Below are 21,328 nucleotides of genomic sequence, written 5' to 3' on the forward strand. Positions count from 1 at the left end.
AGTAACCGGTACTAGGGACATATACTAAATGTGATACTCTTTGTATATTAGCAGTCTGCGGGGATGGAATAGGATAACCCGAGAGCACGCTCGCTGCCTGTCCTTAGCTTTCATACCGTTAGAAATAGATATCATATCGTTGCACGCTTCAGTGCAGAACGCGCAGGGACTTTCGGCACTAAGCGGTGTTGCATGTCAATACGGACGCCTTGCTCGTTCATCCAGCCCTGTCCAGCCTCCGGGTAACCGTCAAGGTCAGGAGGGTACTGTTCCTCAACTGGAGGGGACCTGAACTTCCCATCATTTGTCCACAGCTGATCGCTAAAATGAAGTAAAATGAAGGCTCAGAGACTGTCCTTCGTTCTGGCGTAGCTCGATAAGGATCCACTTACCCGCGGCGGTTAAACCAACCTTGTCTCCTCTGACTTGGTAGGATCGGCGAGGGACAAATAAGGTTCTCATCCCATCGGACGCTCCTAATGGTTTGTATACTGTTCGAGGACGTCTGACGAGACGAAGTAGAGTCCTGGGGCGGGCTTGTACCCGTAGCCACACGTCCAGCGCCCATGTCTGAGTTCCTGCGAGGGCGTGACGGCAAGACATCTTGATCGGTACGTCGAGAGATAGGCATAGAATTCGCAGGCACTGCTACGGATGCCGACCCAACCACCTCAGCTGGAAAGCTGAGGGTTACCGACGGTCCCAAACCCGGAGGGTCGTGCCGGTAATGCCTCGCTGCATAGTCTATCGAGTCCAACCGCGGTCGCACTCCAGATGGGCCGGGGTGAGTGGCACCTTGCTGGGGCGGGTGCGGGTGCGGGTGCTGATATTGGGCATCGGCGTGACTGCCCTGGCGCTGAGGGGACATACGGTCGGTTTCCAGACGAAGCGCAGGCCGGTCGGCCGACGCTCGCCTCTGAGGCCCTGGAATTGGCTGGTCCCTGCTCATCCTCCGGGGACGAGGACCAGATGATGAACCAGGACGTGCAACATGAACTTCGTCCGCGTCCCCTGTGGTAGGGAATACAAAAGAGGAGGAGGCAGGGGGTGACATCCTCGTGGGACGTGAGGGGTCCCTGCCTCGATCCGGAGACACTTCGCGCGAAGCAGGGTACCGCGGATCTGAATGAGACGAGAAATAAATGGGAGCACGATGATGGACGGCACCTGATGTTTGCGGCGGATGCAGGACAGCGGGAGGAGGTCGGGTGGGGGGAGGTGCTAGAGGCGCCGACATCACGATCGGCTTAGGCGCGGGCACAGTTACCGATGATGCCCGTGGTCGCATCAAGGGCGAGGGAGACGGAGGTGAGGAGGTGGTGCTGGTGGCGTCGGACAACGTGTCCGTTACATCCACCGGGATATTGATATTAGCGGTTATGTCGAATATGGAACCTGTCTCACATCTAAGCGAGTCGTAGCTCTCCGAAATATCGAGTTTGGGAGCGAGAGGGCGTTGGTAGACGTATTCATCGACATTAGATGGATGGGGAAGTGCCTGGCCGCTGGGTGCTTTGATCTGCTTGGTGTCGATAGGTCCTGCCGTTCGATCGTAGCTTTGCACGGAATCGCCGTGGCGGCTGTACGAGAGCTCTAGCTTCGCCGCTGCTGCTGTAGGGGTCGGGTTGGCTGTCGTGCTGCTGGAGAAAAAGGTAGCCAGCCCTCTTGACGTTTGCTATACGATACCTTTAGCGTTACGCTGGGATACTGTGGCCAAGTACAAACCTTAGCAGCAGCTCGTCCTCGCGAACCAAAGCCAAGTGAGGACAGCATCGTGGTAGTAAAGGATCCAAGACCTGAAGCTCACGGGGTAGGAGGTAGGTCGGTTATAAGGAACTACACGCCCCCTCGAACCTCGGAAGAATGCCCATGTCATGCCCCTACCACGACGCATTTGGCCGTGCATGACATGCACGTTCTCCCAACGAGTCCAGGCGGGAGAGCTTCGAGCGATCATTTCATAACACATGTGAAACTGTAGAATAAGTCCGACCAGCAGAGTCGTGGATCTTGGGTTGGCGTCATTATTGATCCGCACCACAGAGCACCCAGTGCAGGCTGGTTGTTGAATACGGTGAAGAGCCTAACGCAAGCATTATCCGACGCAACCTTTCGTGATTCATGACAATCCGGTGTCTGTCTCGTCCATCTAGCGGTTCCTGGAATAAGCGATCAGTTCCTTCGTTCTGTGCAGAGCATAGTCATCTAGATAGCATTATAAGCTGTCAAACTGTTCGAAAGAGGAGGGCAGAGGACGTGACGAATCGTCACACACGGCAAGAGTTCGCGTGTATGTCACATCACATTTGTTCGTACATTGGGACCTCTTCGTCGGCGGGCTGAAGGCGAGGGGCAGACTTTTGGACCAAAGAAATATCAGCTTTGTCGGTCGAATCACTACAATGCAAGCTTTGCGTCAAGAGATTCTGCCCGCAAGCGGGGTAGAGTTTACGACTAGCCTCCGTCTCACCCCTTCGACACTTTATGGCGACGTCCTTCCGACCCCGCCCAATGCCACAGCTCGCCAGGAATTCGCGGCTCGAGCGCTCTGCAATGTCGTCGTGGCGCGCTCAAACATCCTGCGTATTTTTGAAGTGAGAGAGGAGCCGGTGCCTATCCCGGATAACATAGAAGATGAACGGGAGAAAAGAGGGCGCGTTCGGCGAGGGACAGAGGCAGTGGAGGGAGAAGTCGAGATGGACGAGCAGGGGGAGGGATTCGTGAATATGGGCGCAGCAAAGGTGATTTCGCGTACTTTCTTCGATGTCATTACACAGCTCTTTCTATGCGAGTCGTTTCGAAAAACCTCCCGAGTTCGAAATGTGAGCACCGACCCTAACCAGAGTTGTCTCCCAGCCTGCTGGTCAGAATGATAGCGCGTACGCCAATACTCGTACGCGCCTGTACCTGATCCGTGAACACCGCCTACATGGCACGGTCACAGGCATGGAGTCCGTCAAAATAATGTCCACACTAGAAGATAAGCTGGACAGACTACTGGTTTCCTTCAAAGACGCGAAGGTTTGTTACGGCCACTTCGCATGCTTACACGGCTGACAACTCACACAAGATTGCCTTGCTGGAATGGTCGACAGCCGTCCAGGATCTCATAACTGTGTCAATCCACACATATGAGCGTGCGCCACAGTTGGTACGCTAACACGTTTCAACGCTGCCCTCGTAAATTAATTCCGGTGTAGATGTCCCTCGATGCTCCTCTCTATCAATCACAGCTCCGCGTAGACCCGCTTTCTCGTGTTGCCGCGCTCTCGCTGCCGAACGACGCCCTCGCGATACTTCCATTCTACCAAAGCCAGGCCGAACTGGACGTGCTAGACCAGGACCAAAGCCAGATTCGGTACACCTATACTCCTACCCTGCTCTTTCTCTGAGATTAATCAACGGGTTGCAGGGACGTTCCGTATTCGCCGAGTTTCATCCTCGACTTGACAGCGGAGGTGGACGAGCGAATCCATAACGTCATAGACTATGCCTTCCTCTCAGGATTCAACAATCCGACGGTTGCCGTGCTATTCCAGCCGCAGCAGACATGGACCGGGTATACTCCAGCCTTTCTGACGGGTGGCGTGGACTGACTTATGTGCCCCAGTCGCCTCAAGGAATACAAGGACACTGTGAAGCTGTTTATCTTCACACTGGACCTGGTTACCCGGACCTATCCGGTGATCAATGCTATTGAAGGGCTTCCGTATGATTGCACTGCCTTGATAACTTGTGATGCCTCGTTGGGAGGAGTAGTCGCCCTCACTACCAACTCCATCATCTATATCGACGCCACCGCTCGCAAACTCATCCTACCGGTCAACGGCTGGGCATCGCGAGTGAGCGACTTGCCATTGCCTGCGTTGTCCCCAGAGGAGCAGGAGAGGAATCTCCAGCTGGAAGGCAGCCGGTGCATTTTTGTGGACGAACATATGATGTTTCTCGTACTGCGGGACGGTCTGGTGTATCCAATAGAATTCGTGCTGGAGGGCAAAACCGTCACGAAATTATCGATGGCTTCCGCGCTGGCTCAGACCACTATTCCGTCAACCATCAGGAAAGTCGGTAACGAGTATATCTTCGTCGCGAGTGCTGTAGGACCTTCCGCCCTTCTGAAGGCATCCAGAGTCGAAGAAATAGTCGTGGAGGATGCCCCAACTGCGCCTTCACCGGCGACTGTCGTTACTGCCGCGGATAAAATGGATGTCGACGAGGATGAAGGTGCGTGATAGTGACCTTTGACATTACTAGGAGTTCGTACGAGTGTTCTGCTAGATCTGTACGGTGAGTCTACGGGAAACGCAGCCGTCACGACAAACGGACGTGTCAATGGTTCCACCGACAACGTGAAGAAACGTTCTGTCGTCCATCTCTCACTTTGCGATACTCTCCCTGCCCATGGGCCCATATCCGACATCACATTCTCAGTAACCAAGAATGGCGTGCGTGCCATGGATAAGCATGTGTCCGGAATGATCCTCTGATGTCCTTTACCACTGTAGGATCGACCAGTATCTGAGCTAGTGGCCGCAACCGGAGTCGGTGTGCTCGGCGGCTTCACTCTCTTCCAGGTATGTCAGCAGATTTTCCTCGGAAACACTCGTCGGCTAAGTTGGAGGTTATCAGCGAGACCTACCTACTCGAGTCAAGCGCAAGCTGCATGCAATCGGTGGTGGTCGGGGCATGTGGGCGCTGCCCCTCCGTCAAACCGTCAAGATCAACGGAAGTTCATATGATAAAGCCAGAAACCAGGCGGAGAACGACACCATCATCGTTAGCACAGATGCAAACCCGTCGCCGGGCTTGTCTCGTGTGAGTGCTTTTGGTAAAGTGGCCTCCATGGCCAGGTGCTCATTTCCTGTAGATCGCTACCCGCACAGCGAAGACAGACATAACCATCACCACCAGGATACCTGGCACTACAATAGGCGCTGCACCATTTTTCGGCCGAACGGCTATTTTACATGTGATGAGCAACGCTATCCGAGTGCTCGAACCTGGTCAGTGCCACATCAAGCGTGGTTTGTGCTTCGATGCTGATTTGAATAGATGGCACTGAACGTCAGGTCATCAAAGACCTCGAAAACCAAATGAGCCGGCCCAAAATACGATTCTGTAGTATCTGTGATCCGTTTGTTCTCATCATCAGAGAAGACGATTCTTTGGGACTGTTCATCGGCGAACCGGAGCGCGGCAAGATCAGGCGCAAGGACATGTCTCCTATGGGTGAAAAGGTGGATTATACGTTTATTTGGGACTCACTGATGGAATTGACACCCCACAGACCTCTCGTTATCTAGCCGGGTGCTTCTATAGCGATGCCAGTGGTCTTTTCCGGACACAGTCACCAATTCGGTCCCGATCGCGCAGTGCCAATGCTATGGACACGCCGGCTACTACAACGCTTCAAACGATCCTGGACGCGGGCACTAAAAGTCAATGGCTGGTACTCGTGCGACCGCAGGGAGTATTGGAGGTATGCCTCTTCAAGTCGTGGAGTTTGGGCTTCGTTGTGATGAGGTTTTCAGATTTGGACCTTACCCAAGTTGACGTTGGTCTTCTCGACATCAGCTATTGCCACGCTCCAAGACGTGCTTGTAGATTCATCCGACCCACCTGCACTATCTTTGCCGCAGGATCCTCCACGCAAACCACAAGACTTGGACATAGAGCAAGTACTTATGGCACCCCTAGGGGAGTCATCGCCGAAGCCGCATCTCTTCGTCAGTTTCTCTTAGCCTTGGAGATATGGACACTCAGTCCTGAACGGCTTTTAGGTATTCCTGCGCTCCGGCATATTAACTGTTTACGAAGCGTTCCAACTGGATCAGGCGCCCGTGGAACAATCTGCAACAAGAGCCTCGTTGATGGTACAGTTCGTCAAAGTTGCTTCTCGAGCTTTCGACATTCAGCGTGCCGAAGAGACGGAGAAGACTATTTTGGCTGAGCAGAAGAAAATCCTGCGGCAGCTCATTCCATTTGTCACATCCCCCTCTTCGGGAGTAGTCTACTCGGGGGTCTTCTTCACCGGCGATCATCCGTCGTGGATCTTAGCTACCGACAAGAGCGGAGTTCGAATCCATAGCTCAGGACACAACGTTGTCCACGCTTTTACCTCGTGTTCATTATGGGAATCGAAAGGAGACTTTCTCCTCTATTCTGATGAGGTCTGTGGCATCCTTCCCTCTTATGACGTAGCTCATCTCCCTCAAGGGCCCGAGTCTGCTGGAGTGGATCCCAGGCGTGCAAATCACTTCGGAGCTGCCTTCACGATCAGTTCACAAGGGCAGAGCATATTCCAATATCGTATATGATTCTTCGACTTCACTGTTGGTTGCCGCCAGCGTCAGGCAGGCGAAGTTCACATCTTACGACGACGACGGCAATTGTCTCTGGGAGCCGGATGGTTAGTGGCTGCATATCGTATTTCCAGTTGAGCCCACAAACTGACTCCACACCCGGTGTAATTTCAGCGACAAATGTCTCATACCCTACATGTGACTGCTCGTCATTAGAATTACTTTCCCCTGAAACATGGTCTGTCATGGACGGGCAAGTGAAGCTTCTCTCATGTGTGACGCGCCCATGTCTTACGCTTCTCTAGGTATGAATTCGCTCCCAACGAATTCGTGAACACTATGGAATGTGTGGCTCTGGAAACGCTGAGCACGGAGGCGGGTACCAAAGAGTTCATTGCCGTAGGGACAACTATTGACCGTGGCGAGGACCTTGCTGTCAAGGGTGGCGTGAGCTTCACCAGCTGTTCCACCCTTCTGAAAATGCACTGAAACACATCCAGACTTATATCTTCGAAGTCGTCGAAGTCGTCCCTGATCCATCCTCTTCTTTCAAACGGTTGTACAGACTAAAGTTGCGCTGCCGAGACGACGCCAAGGGTCCGGTGACAGCAGTTTGCGGTTTGAATGGGTACCTAGTGTCGTCTATGGGCCAAAAGGTACGGGAGACTACACCTCCGTGTATCATTTTGTGCTCATGTATCCTCACCAGATCTACGTTCGAGCCCTGGACTTGGACGAGCGGCTAGTCGGAGTGGCGTTCCTAGATGTTGGCGTCTCCGTCACATCTCTACGCTCCCTCAAAAATCTGCTCTTGATAGGAGACGCGGTGAAGAGCGTATGGTTTGTGGCATTTCAGGTTAGAGCTTTCGCTCCGCTCCCCATATCGGCTTTCTTACCCTCACCTCAGGAAGATCCTTACAAGCTCGCCATCCTAGCAAAAGACATTCATCCTCACTGCGTCACCAACGTCAATTTCTTCTTCACAGATAACCAGCTGTCGATTGTGACGAGCGACGAAGATGGGATAGTGCGGATGTACGAGTACGACCCACACGGTAAGCCCAGCTCTTCTACCACACGCGAGCAATGATGACATCCTATCGAACAGATCCTGAGTCTAAGAATGGTCAAATCCTTCTGTGTCGTACGGAATTCCATGGTCAAGTCCAAACATCCACTTCTTTGGTCATAGCAAGACGGACGAAGGACGATCCTGTGATTCCTCAGTCGAAGCTTATCTATGGTCAGTGCATACTAATGACTGAGTGATAACATATGTAATAAACCTGGACCGCAGGGTCAATTGACGGATCACTCACGGCACTCGTGCCCGTTGAGGAGTCTGCGGCCAAGCGGCTGCAGCTCCTACAGGGACAACTCACGCGTAACGTCCAGCACGTTGCTGCGCTGAATCCCAGAGCCTTCCGGTGCGTATTCCACCGCGATGTCGGTCTCCACTGGTTGCTTATACTGCTGCCCAGGATTGTCCGCAACGATTACTTCTCAAAACCCCTCACGAAGGGGATACTGGACTATAACCTGCTGATGCACTTTGAGAGCCTTCCCATAGATAGGCAGAACGAGATGACCAGGCAGATCGGAACGGAGAGGACTGTCGTTCTGCGGGACTGGATGGCTGTCGGAGGGGCATGGTAGTATCACCGTGTCCAACATAACGTTTCACCACTGATATTGTTACAAATGGCTGATACTCTTACTGCGTTGAACGGGCTGCGCTAAAGTGGAAACATCCAACCCACTGCCGTTGCCACGCCACGAAATCCGGATGTTCAGACAGCCTCCGCACCTTCGGGGACTTTCAGGTCCGCGGTCGGGTCGAGGAAGTACTGGCGATATAACTCGAGCCAAGCGGGCGCTACCGGCAAGATATGCCCTGTTATCCATCCTGTTTAATGCATACACGTTTGCGAGCACTGCCAAGGCACTCACCGCCAGGGTGATGCAAGGCCTTCTTATTCGCTGAGATCTCTCTGAGGGGCTGATTCGCCTCTTCCGGCGTGATGTTATCCGTTGTGCCTTGAATATGCAGTGTCGGCGTGTGGTACGTCGAGGACAGGATGGCGTTAGCTAGAGGAGAGTCGGGCACGGAGCCGGAAAATGCTACGCAGAAGGCGCTGAGTGTATTATCTGGTCAAATCACGGATAGGTGCACTTTGGGGAGACCGGGCCGCTTACAAGGGTGGGTGGGGCGTCTGTCCTTCAGCGACGAAGGGTGGGAAAGTCTCCGGCCGCTCCAGCTGCGAGAAATGTTGGACGCGGAGGTTCGCGATACAGGTGAGGAGAGCGTACCAGGGCGGCAAGTAGGACGGCAAACGCAGAACCTTGACTGTGGTGCATGCCGTTCCTTCAGCATAGTGTCCTGGAAGCGTGTCAATGCATACCTGAACCCAACCACGCCCTGTAAATGATGCAAGAGGTGTTAATACCTCATGCCCGGCAAAAGGAATTCTGCTGATAACGGCTTCGCACCTCAAACCGGTCATTCTTCAAAATATCTCTCAGCTTCAGCAAGCTGTCTTCTAGACCGTATGTTCCACTCCTCGCAGCGTTCTGGTCATGCTTCCACCACGCCTTTGGTACGTGCGGAGGCAGGGCGAGCGGCAGCTCCGGAGGGGGCTCGAGGCCCTTCGGGATGTCGGCTTCTCCCAAGGTCTGCGTTCCGTCCACGAATACTAATATACTGCCCGGTGAGCTGGAATGGAGGTGCAGGGAGAAGGGGGACTGTGCCTAGTTCGATATTGTCTGGTCTTATCGCTTCTTGGATTGGCGCGAACTAGATTTACGTGGGTATCAATGCGGACTACTTATCTGGTCCTGGAAAGGTGTTCGTGACTTACCCACTCCTTTGTTAGTTCTGCATTCTGGAGGTATCTGCAGCGCCGCGCCCCCACTTCGTCGGTCTCCTACAGCGGAAGATGTCCAAAGGGGAGAACTGCTCACCCATGGAATACGAGGATCTTGCGAGTGCTGGACATCATATCCAATTCTACTGAGGGATCGATCACCTTTCGGCGATGTAAGTGAGAAAGCATAAAGATCCTCTGGGGGCCTTGGCTCTCACCAGGTGTACGAGACAAATCCGAGGCAGACGGGGCGACACCAACGGAGTACTATAGTAGCGTATAAGGTTGGATGAGTAATAGAGGTCTCAAATACTTTGTAAGACGGCCGGTGCCACACTCTTGATGGATTTCGGGGAGTTTGATTGGAGAGAAGCACATTCAAGCACGATAGTTCCATCATTGATCAGGCCCGATCAGCGTCATTATTGCACGATCGGGTGTTTCTTTCTAGAATTCCAATAATGATAAGCACTTACACTGATCTATGTATTCATTAGATTTCTAAGACCATGTAACGTGGGTAACCCTCGTATATCCAAGCTATCTTGCTAAAGATCAATTACCCTCTGCACTCTTTAGAGAGTCGCTGACAGCACCCGCAGGCGCCGGTATGTCGCCGGTGGGATTGAGGAAATATTCTTTGAAGAACGACCGCCAGCTCGCCTTCAGCGGGACGAAATGACCTTTCCATACCATCAGCTACAAAGCATGATAGAGCAAGTGACAAGCACTGAACACTCACCGCCGTCGTGCACCAGGACACGCTTATTTGCCGAGACGTCGATCAGGCCCTGACTCCGCTCCTCAACGACGATCACATCTCCCTTGCCGAGGATGTGTAGTGTCGGCGTGTTGTAGGAGGGTGTGAAGAGGGCATCACAGAGCGGACTCGAGGGGCGGAAGCCTGAGACGGCGACACAGTATGTGCTGGAGAGCGATGAACAGCAGGTTGGGATATGTATCGATCAGCGAGGAACGGACGGACGTACAGAGGTGGATGCGGCGGTTTCCCGTCGATTAGGAAGGGTGGGTGGAGATCGGGCTTTTCTAGCTGGGGAGTCGAGCTAAGACGAAGTATGAAGGAGGAGCGGAAGGCAACGTACCAGGGCGGAGATTATCGCAGCCATGGCGGCACCCTGACTGAATGCACTGGTCAGTACTCTCCACAGACAACAGCTCAGAATCGCCGCACACCTAAATCCAAATACGCCCTTGTCCCCAGATACGAATGTCAGCACTCTCAGCACCCACATAGATTCGCTAAACTACAGCTCACTTCGTACCGATCCCGACTCAACATATCCCTCAACAGCGCGATGCTCTCCTCTATCCCCGTCATGATCGACCGATCCGGGTTCGCGCGCCACCAGCCTCGGGGCATGAGCGACGGGTCCTCGTCCGCGGCTGCCGCTTCCGGCGCGCCCAACGCTTCGAGCGGTACGCCCCAATTGCTCGGGATGTCAGCAGGTTGCAGGACGATGGGAGCGTCTACGAAGACTGAAATGATAATGCAATGAGGATGACAGATATGCCGCGGAGGAAAGGCGGAAACACACCAAATTCGACGTTGTCTTTCGCCATGGATTTGCGCACCGCTGCCATCTAGTGGTAGCTTATGAGGAGGTCACCGGACGAATAGACTTGCGATCACGAACCCGTTTGCTGAAGATGTTCGCATTCTGGGAATACCTTCAATCGGACGCAATTAGTGCTGCAGTCGGTCTCGCCTTATTACGCTCAACATACCCATGAAGCAGAAGGATTTTCCGAGTAGCGGAAGCCATTCTAGTAGACGTCCAAGCCAGGTTCAGCGCGCACGAGGAGAGTTTTCACTGCAAAAGATAGAGTAGCCGCCGGACAATCTGCACGCCAATTTGTAGTCGATTTGTCAGATGCAGCCCGGCATCGTTTGATTCAACCTTGTGCCAGTACTGCCGACGCCGACTGAAGAGAGAAACAATCCTGCGCTTTTGTCGTCTTTTTGCATGCAAGCACCGCCGAAGACTGCTGATAGCGACGGGGGCACTCTGAATGAAATGAAGTCGGATCAGGGGCTAATTAGCGCGGCTAATTAGCGGGATCGTATTGCCACTCGTAAACTGGACCTTATAACCCAACCACTGGCACGAAATGGCTGCTCGTCTAGACGGACTTGAAGTTCTGGAGTCCACGGATGATACGGAAATTATAGACGAAAGTGCGATACAGAATCTCCGCTCATCTATCTCGCAGTTCTCCTTCTCCTTCGCGAACCCCCGCCGCTCGCCGCGCAAGCTGAGCAGACCTACGGAGTCGGATAGCAATGGCGCACACACTCTGCCAGTGACACCACGCAAGCGACGGGCAGCATTGGATGTCTCGACGGCGAGGACACCCTCGCCCAAGAAGTCTAAGAGGGGATACGCTGCTCCGGAGACGTATGCGCACCTGAATTTCCTCCAGGATTATCTGAAGGAGGAGCTTGACGGTGCGCTTTCAACTAATATATGATGTGATAAATGTGACACGTCTATCTTGGTGCACAGTAATGTTCTGTGGGATCAAGTGAGTGGCCTAGCAATCATCGGTTTCTCTGGACGTAACCCATCTTCCCCAGCCCGGGGTACATGTCCGCGGAGAAAGGCCACCACTTCGCCAACCCCACGAACCACTTTTGGAAATGCCTTCACCAGTCAGGTTCGTCTATCTGTGCTCAATACAGCCTACTCACCCATGAAGTACGGGCTGACAGGTTTCACCCCATCCTTAATCCCTCCAACTCGAGATTTCACCCTCCCTTCATCCTACAACATTGGCCTGGTCCGTTCTCTCCCTCATCTTCTGCCCCTCGTCTCCCTAACATCCAGTAGACCAATCTAGTCGACCGACCCTCAATCGAGGTACCTCTTTCCCCTTCCACCTCTCCCCAACCAACCAACTGATCCCTAACCAGCAAGCTGAGCTCTCCCCCGCCGAAATGGCCACCTCCGTCCCAGCCTTCCTGTCCAAGGTCGCGCGGTGGCGCCCTCGCATCGTGTGTTTCGTCGGGCGCGGGATCTGGCTCTGCGTCGAGAAGGCCTTGCAGCAGCCGCTCGGCACTAGCGCCCGCCCCAAACCACCGAGTAGTCCTCGCAAGAAGACGCGTAAAGGCAAGGATGAGGGGTACGGCCTGCAGCCGTACAAAGCTGTTCATACATCCGCCGACGGGGGTAAGTGGATACACCCGTGTTGCCATCGATATTTACTGACAGCATGGCTATTGAGATGAAATCAGTACGGTGAGAGAAACCCTATTCTTCGTCGTACCTAGCACGTCCGGGAGGGTCGTCAGCCATCAGGTCAGTGGCATCTTCGTCTCATCCATGACCTTCTCACCGACACATTGCTCTAGCTGCCAGATAAAGTCAGGCTGTTCACTACCCTCCACGATGTAGTTGACCAGATGAAAAGCGGCGCTCTTGACACTGACTCCATGGCTGTCGTCGAGTTACTCAAAGACGAAGAAATGCCTGAGGTCCCGCTCGACCGATTACCTTCTGCCCTGCTAGTTATGGATGACGACGTGAAGGCCGAAGAGTCGGCATAGCCGCTCGGACGTTGGCGGTATCCGTTTCGTCAGCGACCGGAGATGTGCATTTCGGAATCCGCACAGCGCTTGCAGGCTATTACCAAGATTTACTACAGCAGCAGCCATATTTTGATCTCGAATTATAGACCCTATTCATCGTCCTTGGAAACTCACATCCGTATACGAACTTCATAATGAATCACAACCGCATAATGAGCTGCTTCACAGCTGACATCCATAACCCGATGTCGTCTGTCAGGGCGCCCCGCGTGAGCAGATCCATATGAATGGTCAACGCCGCCTCTCGGTCATGGGCGGCCATGGCTAGATAGGCACAACGCAAGGTCAGTCCCGCCTTCGTACGAAGACCGAGGAAGCGTGCGCACCACTCGTAAGATCAAGAAGTTGATCCACGACAGGCCTCGACAACGTCTCGCAGTTCAGAGCGTCGAACAAACCATTGATCCGCCTGTCCAAATCATCCGCGACACGTTTTTGCTGGGGCTGCAATGAACGGTAAGCATTGGCACTTTCCACGAAGGAAACGGCCGGAAAACATACAGGCATAGTCTGTTTCAGTCTCGCCAGTTGCTCCGAGAGGACGTTGTAGATAGGCCTCGCCGTATCTGGGATATGACTACGGTCACCCGGAGCTACAGTCACAAGTTAGAAGACCGTCCTCACGGCTGAATCGCATAGTTTGACTCACGATACTTGGGCCCCGCAGGTTCCTTCTTTGCAGGCGGTGCTGGCGAACGGACGCCAGGTGGACCTTGGGGAGCAGAAGGACCTGAAGGCGGAGGGCCAGCGTGTGGAGGACCAGGGTGTGGAGGACCAGCGGGTGGAGGACCAGCGGGTGGAGGACCGGCGTGTGGAGGAGGGCCCTGCATATGCTGTCCAGGCGGACCAGGTCTGGCACCACTCGGGGGAGGCGCGTAAGGTCCGCTCTGCGCTTGAGGCGACATAGTCCTCGCATACGGGCCTGGAGCTGCCACCTGACTGGGCGACGGGGTGGCGCGGATGTACGGGTTATTGACCTGCTGGATCGGCGGTGGAGTGCCACGCGCGTACGGCCCTTGAGGCGGCTGGTTCATATTGGAGGGCGGCATGTGGCCTCGGGGAGGCGGCTGAGCGAACTGACTGGGGGGATGCCCGGCCGATCCTTGCATCTGTGGTGGAGACATCATCCTTTGCGGTGGGGGAGCCATGTTCTGCGGGGGTGCTCCTGGAGGAGGGATCGACCCTGGGCGCCCATGAGGCGGGTAAGGCCCCGGTCCTCCTCCAGGCGGCAATCGTTGACCAGCCTGAGGTGGATGCGGAGGACCGTTTGCCTGTCGGCTTCCTGATCGAGGTGGGGGAGGTAGATTCGGCTGTTGTTGTCCTTGGAACGGCGAACCAGGCGTCTGTGGCAAGGGCGACGGTGCCGCGTTCGGGAAGGGTGATACTATTGGGGCTGGTTTATTGATATTTAGAGGATTAGGAGTACGCCTTTCGGAAACCATAGGCGCATCGTTCCAACCCCCATTAGCACGTTTGGGTGGCGGAGGTAATGTCGCTGCACCCGGGGGGCCACCGTTTGCCCTGGGCGGAGGAACCATGCCAGGCGAAGGCCCTTGAGGACTTGGTTGGTTTTGCAGATGAGGTACATACTTGCCGGACGTGTTCGAATATGGTGACGGGGCCGCAGATTGTTGGTAAGGCTGCTGCTGCTGGTAGGGCTGGTGCTGTTGGTATGCCTGTTGCTGCTGGTACGGCTGCTGGAAGCTCGTCTGGGCTGGTGCTGGCGCTGGCGCGGGAGCGTAAGGCGTACTTTGCGTGGCCGCAGGTCCGTAAGTAGAATATGGAGAGGACTGGGTAATGACTGGCGGAGTGGGCTGGGCGGGTTGCTGATACTGACCATATGGGTAGGAGGAGGTAGAGGACACGGACGATGCAGTAGGCACAGCTGGGGCAGCGGGTGCCGCGATCTTGGACGAACCTGCCACAGGTGCTGTTTCATTGACAGCTGCAAGCAAACGTTCTTTGCCGGTTTCGAAATCCCAGGCCGATCCGGATGAACCGCTATATTCCGGCGGCGTCAATTTCATGAAGGAGACGGCACCCTTCACTAGTCCTTGAGCCGCAAGAAGATCGGCATATTCAAAGTAACGGTCGTAAAGAGCAGAGAGTTTGTACGACATGGCGGAGGTATCTTCCGATGACCCTGTCAAATCCGTATCGACGTAGTTGGACGCGCTTCTGAATACTGTGACCTTCTCCACGAACGACTGCAGGGCGTGCGCGTGAGCAGTATAGCGGGAACCGTCGAGGCTATCCTCGCCGGAGGCAAGGCGCAATTCTTCTTCAACTAATTCCTCGATCCAGATGTTAACGAGCCGTTCGAGGCGGCCAGCGGCGAGATAAGTGAGAGTCGCGTTCTTCCTGAACTCACGAGCCCTCTGCGCAGCGTCAGGGCTATCTGAGCCAGCAGCGAGGTGAGATTGGAATTCGAGGCGCTGACCAAGCTGCTCAGCCAAAGCCGGGAACTCCTCCGAGTTCGCGAAAGTACAAATGACAACAAAGATCTCTTGCCACTCCCGCAGGTCAGCGTTCTGGACGATATCCGCCAGGTCGTTGGTCACAATGGATTGGAACAAGCGAAGGTAGGGAGAAGAGGTCGTGCACCGCTCAAAGTATATCTTCTGGGTGCGCTGCAGAAGTTCGGTGCCTCCCTTGACAGCAAGCAGGATAGCATCAGCAAAGCGATCAGACGACAGGCACAGCGACACTGCAGACTCGAAGTCACCCAGGACAAGCGCCTTGGTGATCAGCTGGTCCGTCTCCGACTCATCGTTTGGGTATATTCTGAAAGTGTTGCTCTTCAAGCTTTCGGAAGCCACCGAGGAAGGACCAGACCCAATCGTAGCTGCAACAGACGAGTCCAAGGCATAGTTCGTATGGGGCACGGTCATCTGGTCACCCTGATTCTGGGACATGCCCATGCTGCTGAAGAAATCTGCCGCTGCATCCATCTGGGGTGTCCCGGCCCCGTTATCATCCCCGAAGAGACTGGGCACAGTCGTCGTCGTCGACTCCGCGTCCACAGCTGGCGTAGCGTCTGTGTTCTCCGACGCAGCGCTGCCGCTCACCTCCGAAGGCGTGGCCTCTTGATTGCCTGCTGCATCGTCCGCAGCGTCTTCCCCACCAGCCTCCGACGGCGACTTCTCAGGTTCGGCAAAGGACACTACAGATCTTGACTTAGTCTCACTGGTGTATGATTCCAAGGGAGATCTGGGCGTCTCGGTCGCACTATCAGCCTCCTTTTTGAGCTTCGCCACCGCCTCAGCGACGCGAACGGCGATTTCCTCCTTCGAGAAACCCAACAGGGTCACCAGCTCGTCCCGCGAATTTGCGCGGAACAAGCTGCTGAGTGCCTTCCACGTGACACTGGACTCCGCGTCTTGCTCCGCCATCTGACTTTTATGATCGGCGAAAGAGTTGAGCGCCTGGCCGTCGATGGCAGAGCGCAACTTCTGGGCGCGTTCTGTGATCCCGGGCTCCGTGACGACGGTCCTGACGTGGACGACACTGCTCTGATTCGACCCATCCTTGGACTGTAAATTTGAGACGGACACAAGCTTTCCGCCATAGCCGAAGGAACTTGACACGGGACGGCGCAGCCACTTGGGAGGTTGTTTGAGAGACAAAGTCCCCTGCGTCATACGGGAGATGCTTGGAACATCGAAGATGTCAGCGCCATCCGGGGCGGGCGTAGGCGCCTGGACGTCGACGGCAGGCTCGTTCGTAGACTGGACGGAGTGAATCCCGATGGTGCCATCGAAGAATGCAGCCGCGAACAAGTCAGGATTTCTGGGACACCACTGAACCTGGAATGCCCAGTTATCGGCGGTCGGCAGCTACGGCACGCGGGTGTTAGTCTTGTCTTACTACAGCGAAATAGAAACGTACTTCGCCGATGATTTCTGAGGTTTGCGGATTCCAGCAGAGCGCCCTGTTGTCCTTACCAGCGGAAAGAAGTAGGTCTGGGTCCTGCTTACACCAGGACAATGAGAGGACGCCTTTCTCGTGTCCAGTGAGAATCTGCGAAAACGGTGAATCCGTAGCCAACCAAACAAAAAAAAATAACCGCTCTCGCACCTTTTCCGGTGCCCGCGTGTTGCGGAGATCCCAGACCATCACGACTGGCGATGCGTCGTCTTCGGAAGAAGTCACTAGCCGCGTAGCCTTCACGCAGAAGCTTCAGTACACTGCTCGCAACAGTGCTAAACTCCCTCACATTATCGGGCTGCCATGCGACATCGCTCATACCCCGCCTACCGCCCATCAGACCGCCCTGCGGTCCGCCTGCCAGCGTGCCCGCACCGCCGCCATACGCCAATGCAGTCACCTCCCGCTTTCCTCGCAGATCCCATACTACAGTATACCCAGTGCTGCTGGACGTCGCAAGCACATGGGGAACCTGATTGTTCCAAGCAAGGGACGTGATTTCGTTCAGCTTCGAGCTGCGCGTCCCCGGGGAGTAGGGCTTGCTCGGATCTTTCAGGTCCCAGATGTATATCTAGCCACACCGCTCAGAAGCAACCCGGGTAGACATGCGGGCTACTCACCTCGCCGTTCACGGCGCCGGAGGAGAAGAGGCTGGTTTGGATAGGGTTGAAATCGAGACCGCGCACGGGTCCGGTGTGCGTCGTGTTCCTCATGATGAGCGCCTCCTCCACCCTGTCCCCGAGTCAGCTGTGGCCCCCACGCGCAGACAGGCGACGTACGAGGCGTTCTCCAGAATCTTGGCCGGGTCCCAGATACCCAGTTCACCATTCTCCATGCAGGCTGCTATGACGCCGCTCGGGCGGTTGCCTTCGACGTATCCCCATGCGATGCGGTTGAATCTGCTGTAACATAAGTTCTGCACAAGCTTGCCAGCGCTTTGCAGCGTACCTTGAGCTGTTTGTGACCGATCCCTTGGGACCTACACCCTCCCCTTCCCCACCCAAGTCAAATTCATTCTTGTTCATGAAGTCGGGGGCCCATATCTCCAGCTGACTCTCATTGCTGAATGATTCGTCCAACGCTCCCGACACCGTTCCCGTTGCCAGCAGCGGTAATGCCGGTAAAGGCGACCAGGCGAACGTCGACGTTCTGTGGATTTCTTTTAATTTCATGATAGCGGTTTAAGCAGTAGAATCTATGCGGTACCCTACGTGTCGAAGGAGCGTAGGCGTTATGTCACGTGCTGTATTTAGGGCAGGCATGTATGTACTGCAACTTATAAGCTCTTGTAAATATCAAAAGCTGATTGGATCCCCTGTCAGTGTTGTCCAGCCGTTAAATTTTTGCATGACTTGCTATCAGCCATAGTCCTACCGAGGTGAAATGACAGTCGTTAGCTATGTACCAGTCACTGGCACCGTATATAATGAGTGGTTGGTGTCTATCCTGGATCTCGTGGCTGATATCTCTTCTACAGAGCGACGAATAAGACTATAGATATATACTTAGTTCCAGCTGACTAGAGACTACAACTACAGGATGCAGTAAGAAGTATGATGACTACTTACTGTTAGCGCTGTGCCCATTGATATCCAAAAGAGGCATCCTGTCTTCCTAATCTGGACTCAGCTGATTCTGAGCGTCATGGCTTGCTGAGTTCCTCGTAGGTCTCAAGCCGCCGTACGCTATTCCCACATAATCGTTTCAGTTCTCCAACTTACCAAGCTTCGGGTTAACGTTGGATCTGACTTCACCACTTTGGAGGCCAGCTTACTTCGAGAAGCCTGGACTTCGTTAGTTGCGGGGCGCTCCGCGCTACATCCGAAGGATTCAGATGATTCACAGGCCAGTTCTATTAGTTACCAAGGACCGTGTAGTCCAGCGTTCTGGCAGGTCAAGCTTCTGCTTCCTCTGTGATCTTAGGGTGCTGAAACGTATCACACTTTCGAATCCTAAATACAATCAGACACCCACAAAAGGAAGCGAGCCTGTGGCGGTATGAGGATGTCCAACAAATCCTGCTACTTTCCGTCGACTAGGGCGGACAATTTACCTTCTGCAATTCCACATAGACTCCTCATTCTCGACATGCTGGGGAGGGCGGCGCAACAATACGTACAAAGCGAATTCCAAACGAATCCATTGAAACAATAGCAAACTCGCGCTGAACTATTCGAACTCCGCTTGTGCCCCATTATGGAAGGTATTGTCTTTTGTCCACTTTTGTCACAATGCCAGCGGAAACAAAAGCTATTATCGACGGTATGTATACTAATACATGGGTATGGAGGGCGATGTACCTCGTACCGCCCACCGTCTGGAATCTGTCTGGGTAATTGCAGTTTCTCCTCTTTGCCATCGAATTCGCTTGCTACTCCTCGAACACACTCCTCTCGCAAGTTTTATCATTGAATCTTACGGCTAGCGACATGACTTCTCGTGAGTGAAGATGAAGTTTACTCTGACATCTACGTACTGACGGAGGTCCAGTATTTTCCAAAGATACCATGCTTTCCGGCTCCAAACGCCAGCAGCGCAGTCGGGTCCGAAAACCTAAAGCATCCAACTGGAAAGATTTGTGCCCTCTGATGGGCAAGCCACTGCACGCTGTTCCTGAAGTCGCCGAGGAGGAGGAAGTTTACTATCAACAGACATTTCCGACCACACCTTCGTCGTGTTCTTCGCAAGTGCCGTGCTCTGCCAGTCGCAACCTCGGGGGCAGTTCGACTCTCGGACCGAGGCGCTGTGGCCCAGATGTCGTCCTAGACATCAGAGCTCCTGAGACGAGAGCGACCCGGCCGCGCCCAGTGGGATTCACTGGAGCGGAAGAATTCTCTCTGAAGAGCACGGCTGATTTCGAATATGAATCGCCCCGGCCAGCTCCCCGGCCCCCATTACCCGCGTCCTCACCAACGTCCTCATCTTCCCGCTTATCATCGTACGACAGCGACGTAACAAACTCTCCGGACTCGTTAAACCTACGATTCTCCGACATCGGATTAGTCCTTGACTTCCCCCAGCCACCTAGGGCCTTGTCCCCCAGCCGAAGAGAACCCTCACGCTCACCCACTCCATCCTTGATGAGCAGCTGCACATCTCGCACGAGTGGCTCTAACACGAGCCTTGCTGCTTCGAGCATAGGAATCCCGACAACCCCGGTTACGTCCGACGATGAATTCCCGCCTTCACCCTTGTCCAAAGCGGCGCCCGTGCGACCCTTACAGATTGCCAAGAAGGACGTCGAGTGTCACGCGGCGGAAGAGGACGACTGGATCGACGACGACGGCGAATGGTACAAGAAGCAGTTCGAAGATATATTGACCCTCTGCTCGCCCTTACCGGCGGCATTCCGGGAGCCCAGCTCTCCGGTGAATATCGAAGCACCTGCAGCCGCCCGGCCTGAGTCTCTCATGCATGTATCACGTTGGTGTTCGAGTATGTATGGCAAACCCGCGTGTCCAAGCGCTCAGCTTGACCCCACCTTCCCCGTCCGAAGGCGGTCTGCTATCAAGCTCCCCAACCGACCTCCCCCACCAGTTCCTTCGGCACGCCGCCGCAGTCGGAGCTCCCAGAGTTCCGTCGCCAATGCGGTACGGTCTGCCAAGAACGAGCTTACGATCACCATCCCGGCTCGCTCGCGCCCGCCGCCTCGCATGTCGGTGCCTGCAGATGTCAGCGATGTCTTTGGCGATCTCCTCAGCCCCGAGGGTCACGGTGTGGTTTCTAGAGTCGCGGACGGGAGCACGCAGGAATTGTTCCTTCAGCCCGAGACGCCGAGCGTGTACTCTCAAAACACCGACAGTGCCGACGGTGACTTCTACGCGTCCCCATTATTTATGGGCGTGGAGCTGCCGCTGTCGCCTATAGATTTGCAGCTGGAGATCGCGACGACGTTGGAGCAGGTTCAGCGGAGAGGCAGGGAGGGTGCAGAGGCGGCGATGCCTGACACGCCCGTCGGGCAGATGTACAGCCCGCACCCGACGTGCTCTGAGGAGGCTCAGGAGAGACCGCTGCGTTCACGTTGGTCATCTTCGACTTTATCGTCCATCGCTGAAAGCCAACCGCCGATGTCGGCGTCTTCTAGCATATTGAGGTTCAACTTCTCGCCAAGGAGAGGAAAGACGAGGGAGAAGGCGAAGAGCGGGTTCGCGGGCTTGATGAGCCCGAAGCCCGTCTCGGAGCGAGGGTCGTTCCAAATGGATTTTAACTATGCGATGGACTCGAGGACGCTTGGAAGGAGGGGCAGCCGAAGCTCCAACGCCAGCGACAGCGCTGAGAGTTGCGACAGCGCGGGTAGCAATGGGCTGAGGAGGAAGCCCATTCCTGTGGAGATGTTCATCCGGTGTTGATCACGGTATTTATGAGTGTACATTCGTCTTCCTTCTCGCATCATTTTGGCTGTATCCCTAACTTGCATCATATATACCGTACGCGGACTGTATCCCTAAGGTTTCCCACTCATTCATCGTTATGACACCTCACCCTACCTTCACTTTTACGTCGATCTGTGTAGCTTCAGTACAATAGCTATGTAATCATTGTTGTCAACTTGAACTTAGAATCAAAAATCCTGGCGCGTCCGAGAATGATACCAGGAAAGGCAAAACATATGTGTGAATTGATTACGT

The 21,328-nt window shown here is 54.5% G+C and overlaps 7 protein-coding genes across 7 annotated transcripts; 3 read left to right on the top strand and 4 right to left on the bottom strand.

Moving 5' to 3' along the window:
- Positions 1 to 131: 131 nt before the first annotated feature.
- On the bottom strand, positions 132 to 1,773 carry GLOTRDRAFT_131081 (uncharacterized protein; the record flags this gene model as incomplete). Its single annotated transcript, XM_007869842.1, has 3 exons — positions 132 to 321; positions 393 to 1,675; positions 1,726 to 1,773. 3 exons carry the CDS (start codon positions 1,771 to 1,773, stop codon positions 132 to 134), a joined length of 1,521 nt encoding a protein of 506 aa, XP_007868033.1.
- Positions 1,774 to 2,402: 629 nt separating this feature from the next.
- Positions 2,403 to 7,958, top strand: GLOTRDRAFT_107026 (uncharacterized protein; the record flags this gene model as incomplete). Its single annotated transcript, XM_007869843.1, has 24 exons — positions 2,403 to 2,741; positions 2,869 to 3,021; positions 3,071 to 3,151; positions 3,201 to 3,358; positions 3,413 to 3,559; positions 3,611 to 4,224; positions 4,255 to 4,256; positions 4,356 to 4,445; positions 4,506 to 4,574; positions 4,630 to 4,819; positions 4,884 to 5,003; positions 5,053 to 5,237; positions 5,288 to 5,479; positions 5,532 to 5,726; positions 5,781 to 6,170; positions 6,217 to 6,409; positions 6,477 to 6,555; positions 6,608 to 6,749; positions 6,803 to 6,958; positions 7,012 to 7,158; positions 7,210 to 7,357; positions 7,411 to 7,545; positions 7,600 to 7,729; positions 7,784 to 7,958. The coding sequence occupies 24 exons, from the start codon at positions 2,403 to 2,405 to the stop codon at positions 7,956 to 7,958; spliced, it is 4,230 nt and encodes a 1,409-aa protein (XP_007868034.1).
- On the bottom strand, positions 7,462 to 9,394 carry GLOTRDRAFT_111770 (uncharacterized protein). Its single transcript, XM_007869844.1, has 11 exons — positions 9,264 to 9,394; positions 9,161 to 9,194; positions 9,051 to 9,096; positions 8,793 to 8,995; positions 8,705 to 8,721; positions 8,613 to 8,649; positions 8,499 to 8,560; positions 8,253 to 8,437; positions 7,784 to 8,196; positions 7,600 to 7,729; positions 7,462 to 7,545 (listed from the first exon to the last, which is right to left on the bottom strand). Exons 1-9 carry the CDS (start codon positions 9,353 to 9,355, stop codon positions 8,093 to 8,095), a joined length of 780 nt encoding a protein of 259 aa, XP_007868035.1. The 5' UTR covers positions 9,356 to 9,394; the 3' UTR covers positions 7,462 to 7,545; positions 7,600 to 7,729; positions 7,784 to 8,092.
- A 277-nt stretch (positions 9,395 to 9,671) lies between these two features.
- GLOTRDRAFT_63409 (FSH1-domain-containing protein) lies at positions 9,672 to 11,093 on the bottom strand. Its single transcript, XM_007869845.1, has 9 exons — positions 10,913 to 11,093; positions 10,822 to 10,855; positions 10,723 to 10,768; positions 10,443 to 10,663; positions 10,365 to 10,377; positions 10,270 to 10,310; positions 10,156 to 10,217; positions 9,909 to 10,093; positions 9,672 to 9,849 (listed from the first exon to the last, which is right to left on the bottom strand). The coding sequence occupies exons 1-9, from the start codon at positions 10,948 to 10,950 to the stop codon at positions 9,722 to 9,724; spliced, it is 768 nt and encodes a 255-aa protein (XP_007868036.1). The 5' UTR covers positions 10,951 to 11,093; the 3' UTR covers positions 9,672 to 9,721.
- A 181-nt stretch (positions 11,094 to 11,274) lies between these two features.
- GLOTRDRAFT_139869 (DNA glycosylase) lies at positions 11,275 to 12,731 on the top strand (the record flags this gene model as incomplete). Its single annotated transcript, XM_007869846.1, has 8 exons — positions 11,275 to 11,633; positions 11,692 to 11,710; positions 11,763 to 11,842; positions 11,898 to 11,965; positions 12,016 to 12,045; positions 12,099 to 12,354; positions 12,410 to 12,483; positions 12,537 to 12,731. The coding sequence occupies exons 1-8, from the start codon at positions 11,297 to 11,299 to the stop codon at positions 12,729 to 12,731; spliced, it is 1,059 nt and encodes a 352-aa protein (XP_007868037.1). The 5' UTR covers positions 11,275 to 11,296.
- A 39-nt stretch (positions 12,732 to 12,770) lies between these two features.
- On the bottom strand, positions 12,771 to 17,903 carry GLOTRDRAFT_122261 (uncharacterized protein). The gene is made up of 10 exons (XM_007869847.1): positions 17,649 to 17,903; positions 17,480 to 17,599; positions 17,321 to 17,432; positions 16,990 to 17,271; positions 16,851 to 16,937; positions 16,662 to 16,793; positions 13,423 to 16,609; positions 13,275 to 13,366; positions 13,100 to 13,217; positions 12,771 to 13,037 (listed from the first exon to the last, which is right to left on the bottom strand). The coding sequence occupies exons 1-10, from the start codon at positions 17,870 to 17,872 to the stop codon at positions 12,913 to 12,915; spliced, it is 4,479 nt and encodes a 1,492-aa protein (XP_007868038.1). The 5' UTR covers positions 17,873 to 17,903; the 3' UTR covers positions 12,771 to 12,912.
- Positions 17,904 to 18,978: 1,075 nt separating this feature from the next.
- On the top strand, positions 18,979 to 21,049 carry GLOTRDRAFT_139871 (uncharacterized protein; the record flags this gene model as incomplete). The annotated part of the gene is made up of 2 exons (XM_007869848.1): positions 18,979 to 19,139; positions 19,191 to 21,049. The coding sequence occupies exons 1-2, from the start codon at positions 19,130 to 19,132 to the stop codon at positions 21,047 to 21,049; spliced, it is 1,869 nt and encodes a 622-aa protein (XP_007868039.1). The 5' UTR covers positions 18,979 to 19,129.
- Between the last annotated feature and the right edge of the window lie 279 nt (positions 21,050 to 21,328).

The sequence above is a fragment of the Gloeophyllum trabeum genome (assembly GCF_000344685.1).
Source record: "Gloeophyllum trabeum ATCC 11539 unplaced genomic scaffold GLOTRscaffold_00010, whole genome shotgun sequence".
NCBI lineage: Eukaryota > Fungi > Basidiomycota > Agaricomycetes > Gloeophyllales > Gloeophyllaceae > Gloeophyllum > Gloeophyllum trabeum.

What these genes read in the sequence shown, in the direction of transcription:
- GLOTRDRAFT_111770 (XM_007869844.1), bottom strand. Translation starts at nt 9,355, where the DNA reads ATGCTTTCTCACTTACATCGCCGAAAGGTGATCGATCCCTCAGTAGAA. An exon ending in CAGACGCCCCACCCACCCTT is followed by an intron (nt 8,438 to 8,498) that starts GTAAGCGGCCCG and finishes TAATACACTCAG; the next exon opens with CGCCTTCTGCGTAGCATTTT. An exon ending in GGCCTTGCATCACCCTGGCG is followed by an intron (nt 8,197 to 8,252) that starts GTGAGTGCCTTG and finishes GATGGATAACAG; the next exon opens with GGCATATCTTGCCGGTAGCG.
- GLOTRDRAFT_63409 (XM_007869845.1), bottom strand. Translation starts at nt 10,950, where the DNA reads ATGGCTTCCGCTACTCGGAAAATCCTTCTGCTTCATGG. An exon ending in CTGCGATAATCTCCGCCCTG is followed by an intron (nt 10,218 to 10,269) that starts GTACGTTGCCTT and finishes TCGACTCCCCAG; the next exon opens with CTAGAAAAGCCCGATCTCCA. An exon ending in AAACCGCCGCATCCACCTCT is followed by an intron (nt 10,094 to 10,155) that starts GTACGTCCGTCC and finishes ATCGCTCTCCAG; the next exon opens with CACATACTGTGTCGCCGTCT.
- GLOTRDRAFT_122261 (XM_007869847.1), bottom strand. Translation starts at nt 17,872, where the DNA reads ATGAAATTAAAAGAAATCCACAGAACGTCGACGTTCGCCTGGTCGCCT. An exon ending in CCGGCGCCGTGAACGGCGAG is followed by an intron (nt 17,272 to 17,320) that starts GTGAGTAGCCCG and finishes CGGTGTGGCTAG; the next exon opens with ATATACATCTGGGACCTGAA. An exon ending in ACCTGCGGGGCCCAAGTATC is followed by an intron (nt 13,367 to 13,422) that starts GTGAGTCAAACT and finishes TTGTGACTGTAG; the next exon opens with CTCCGGGTGACCGTAGTCAT.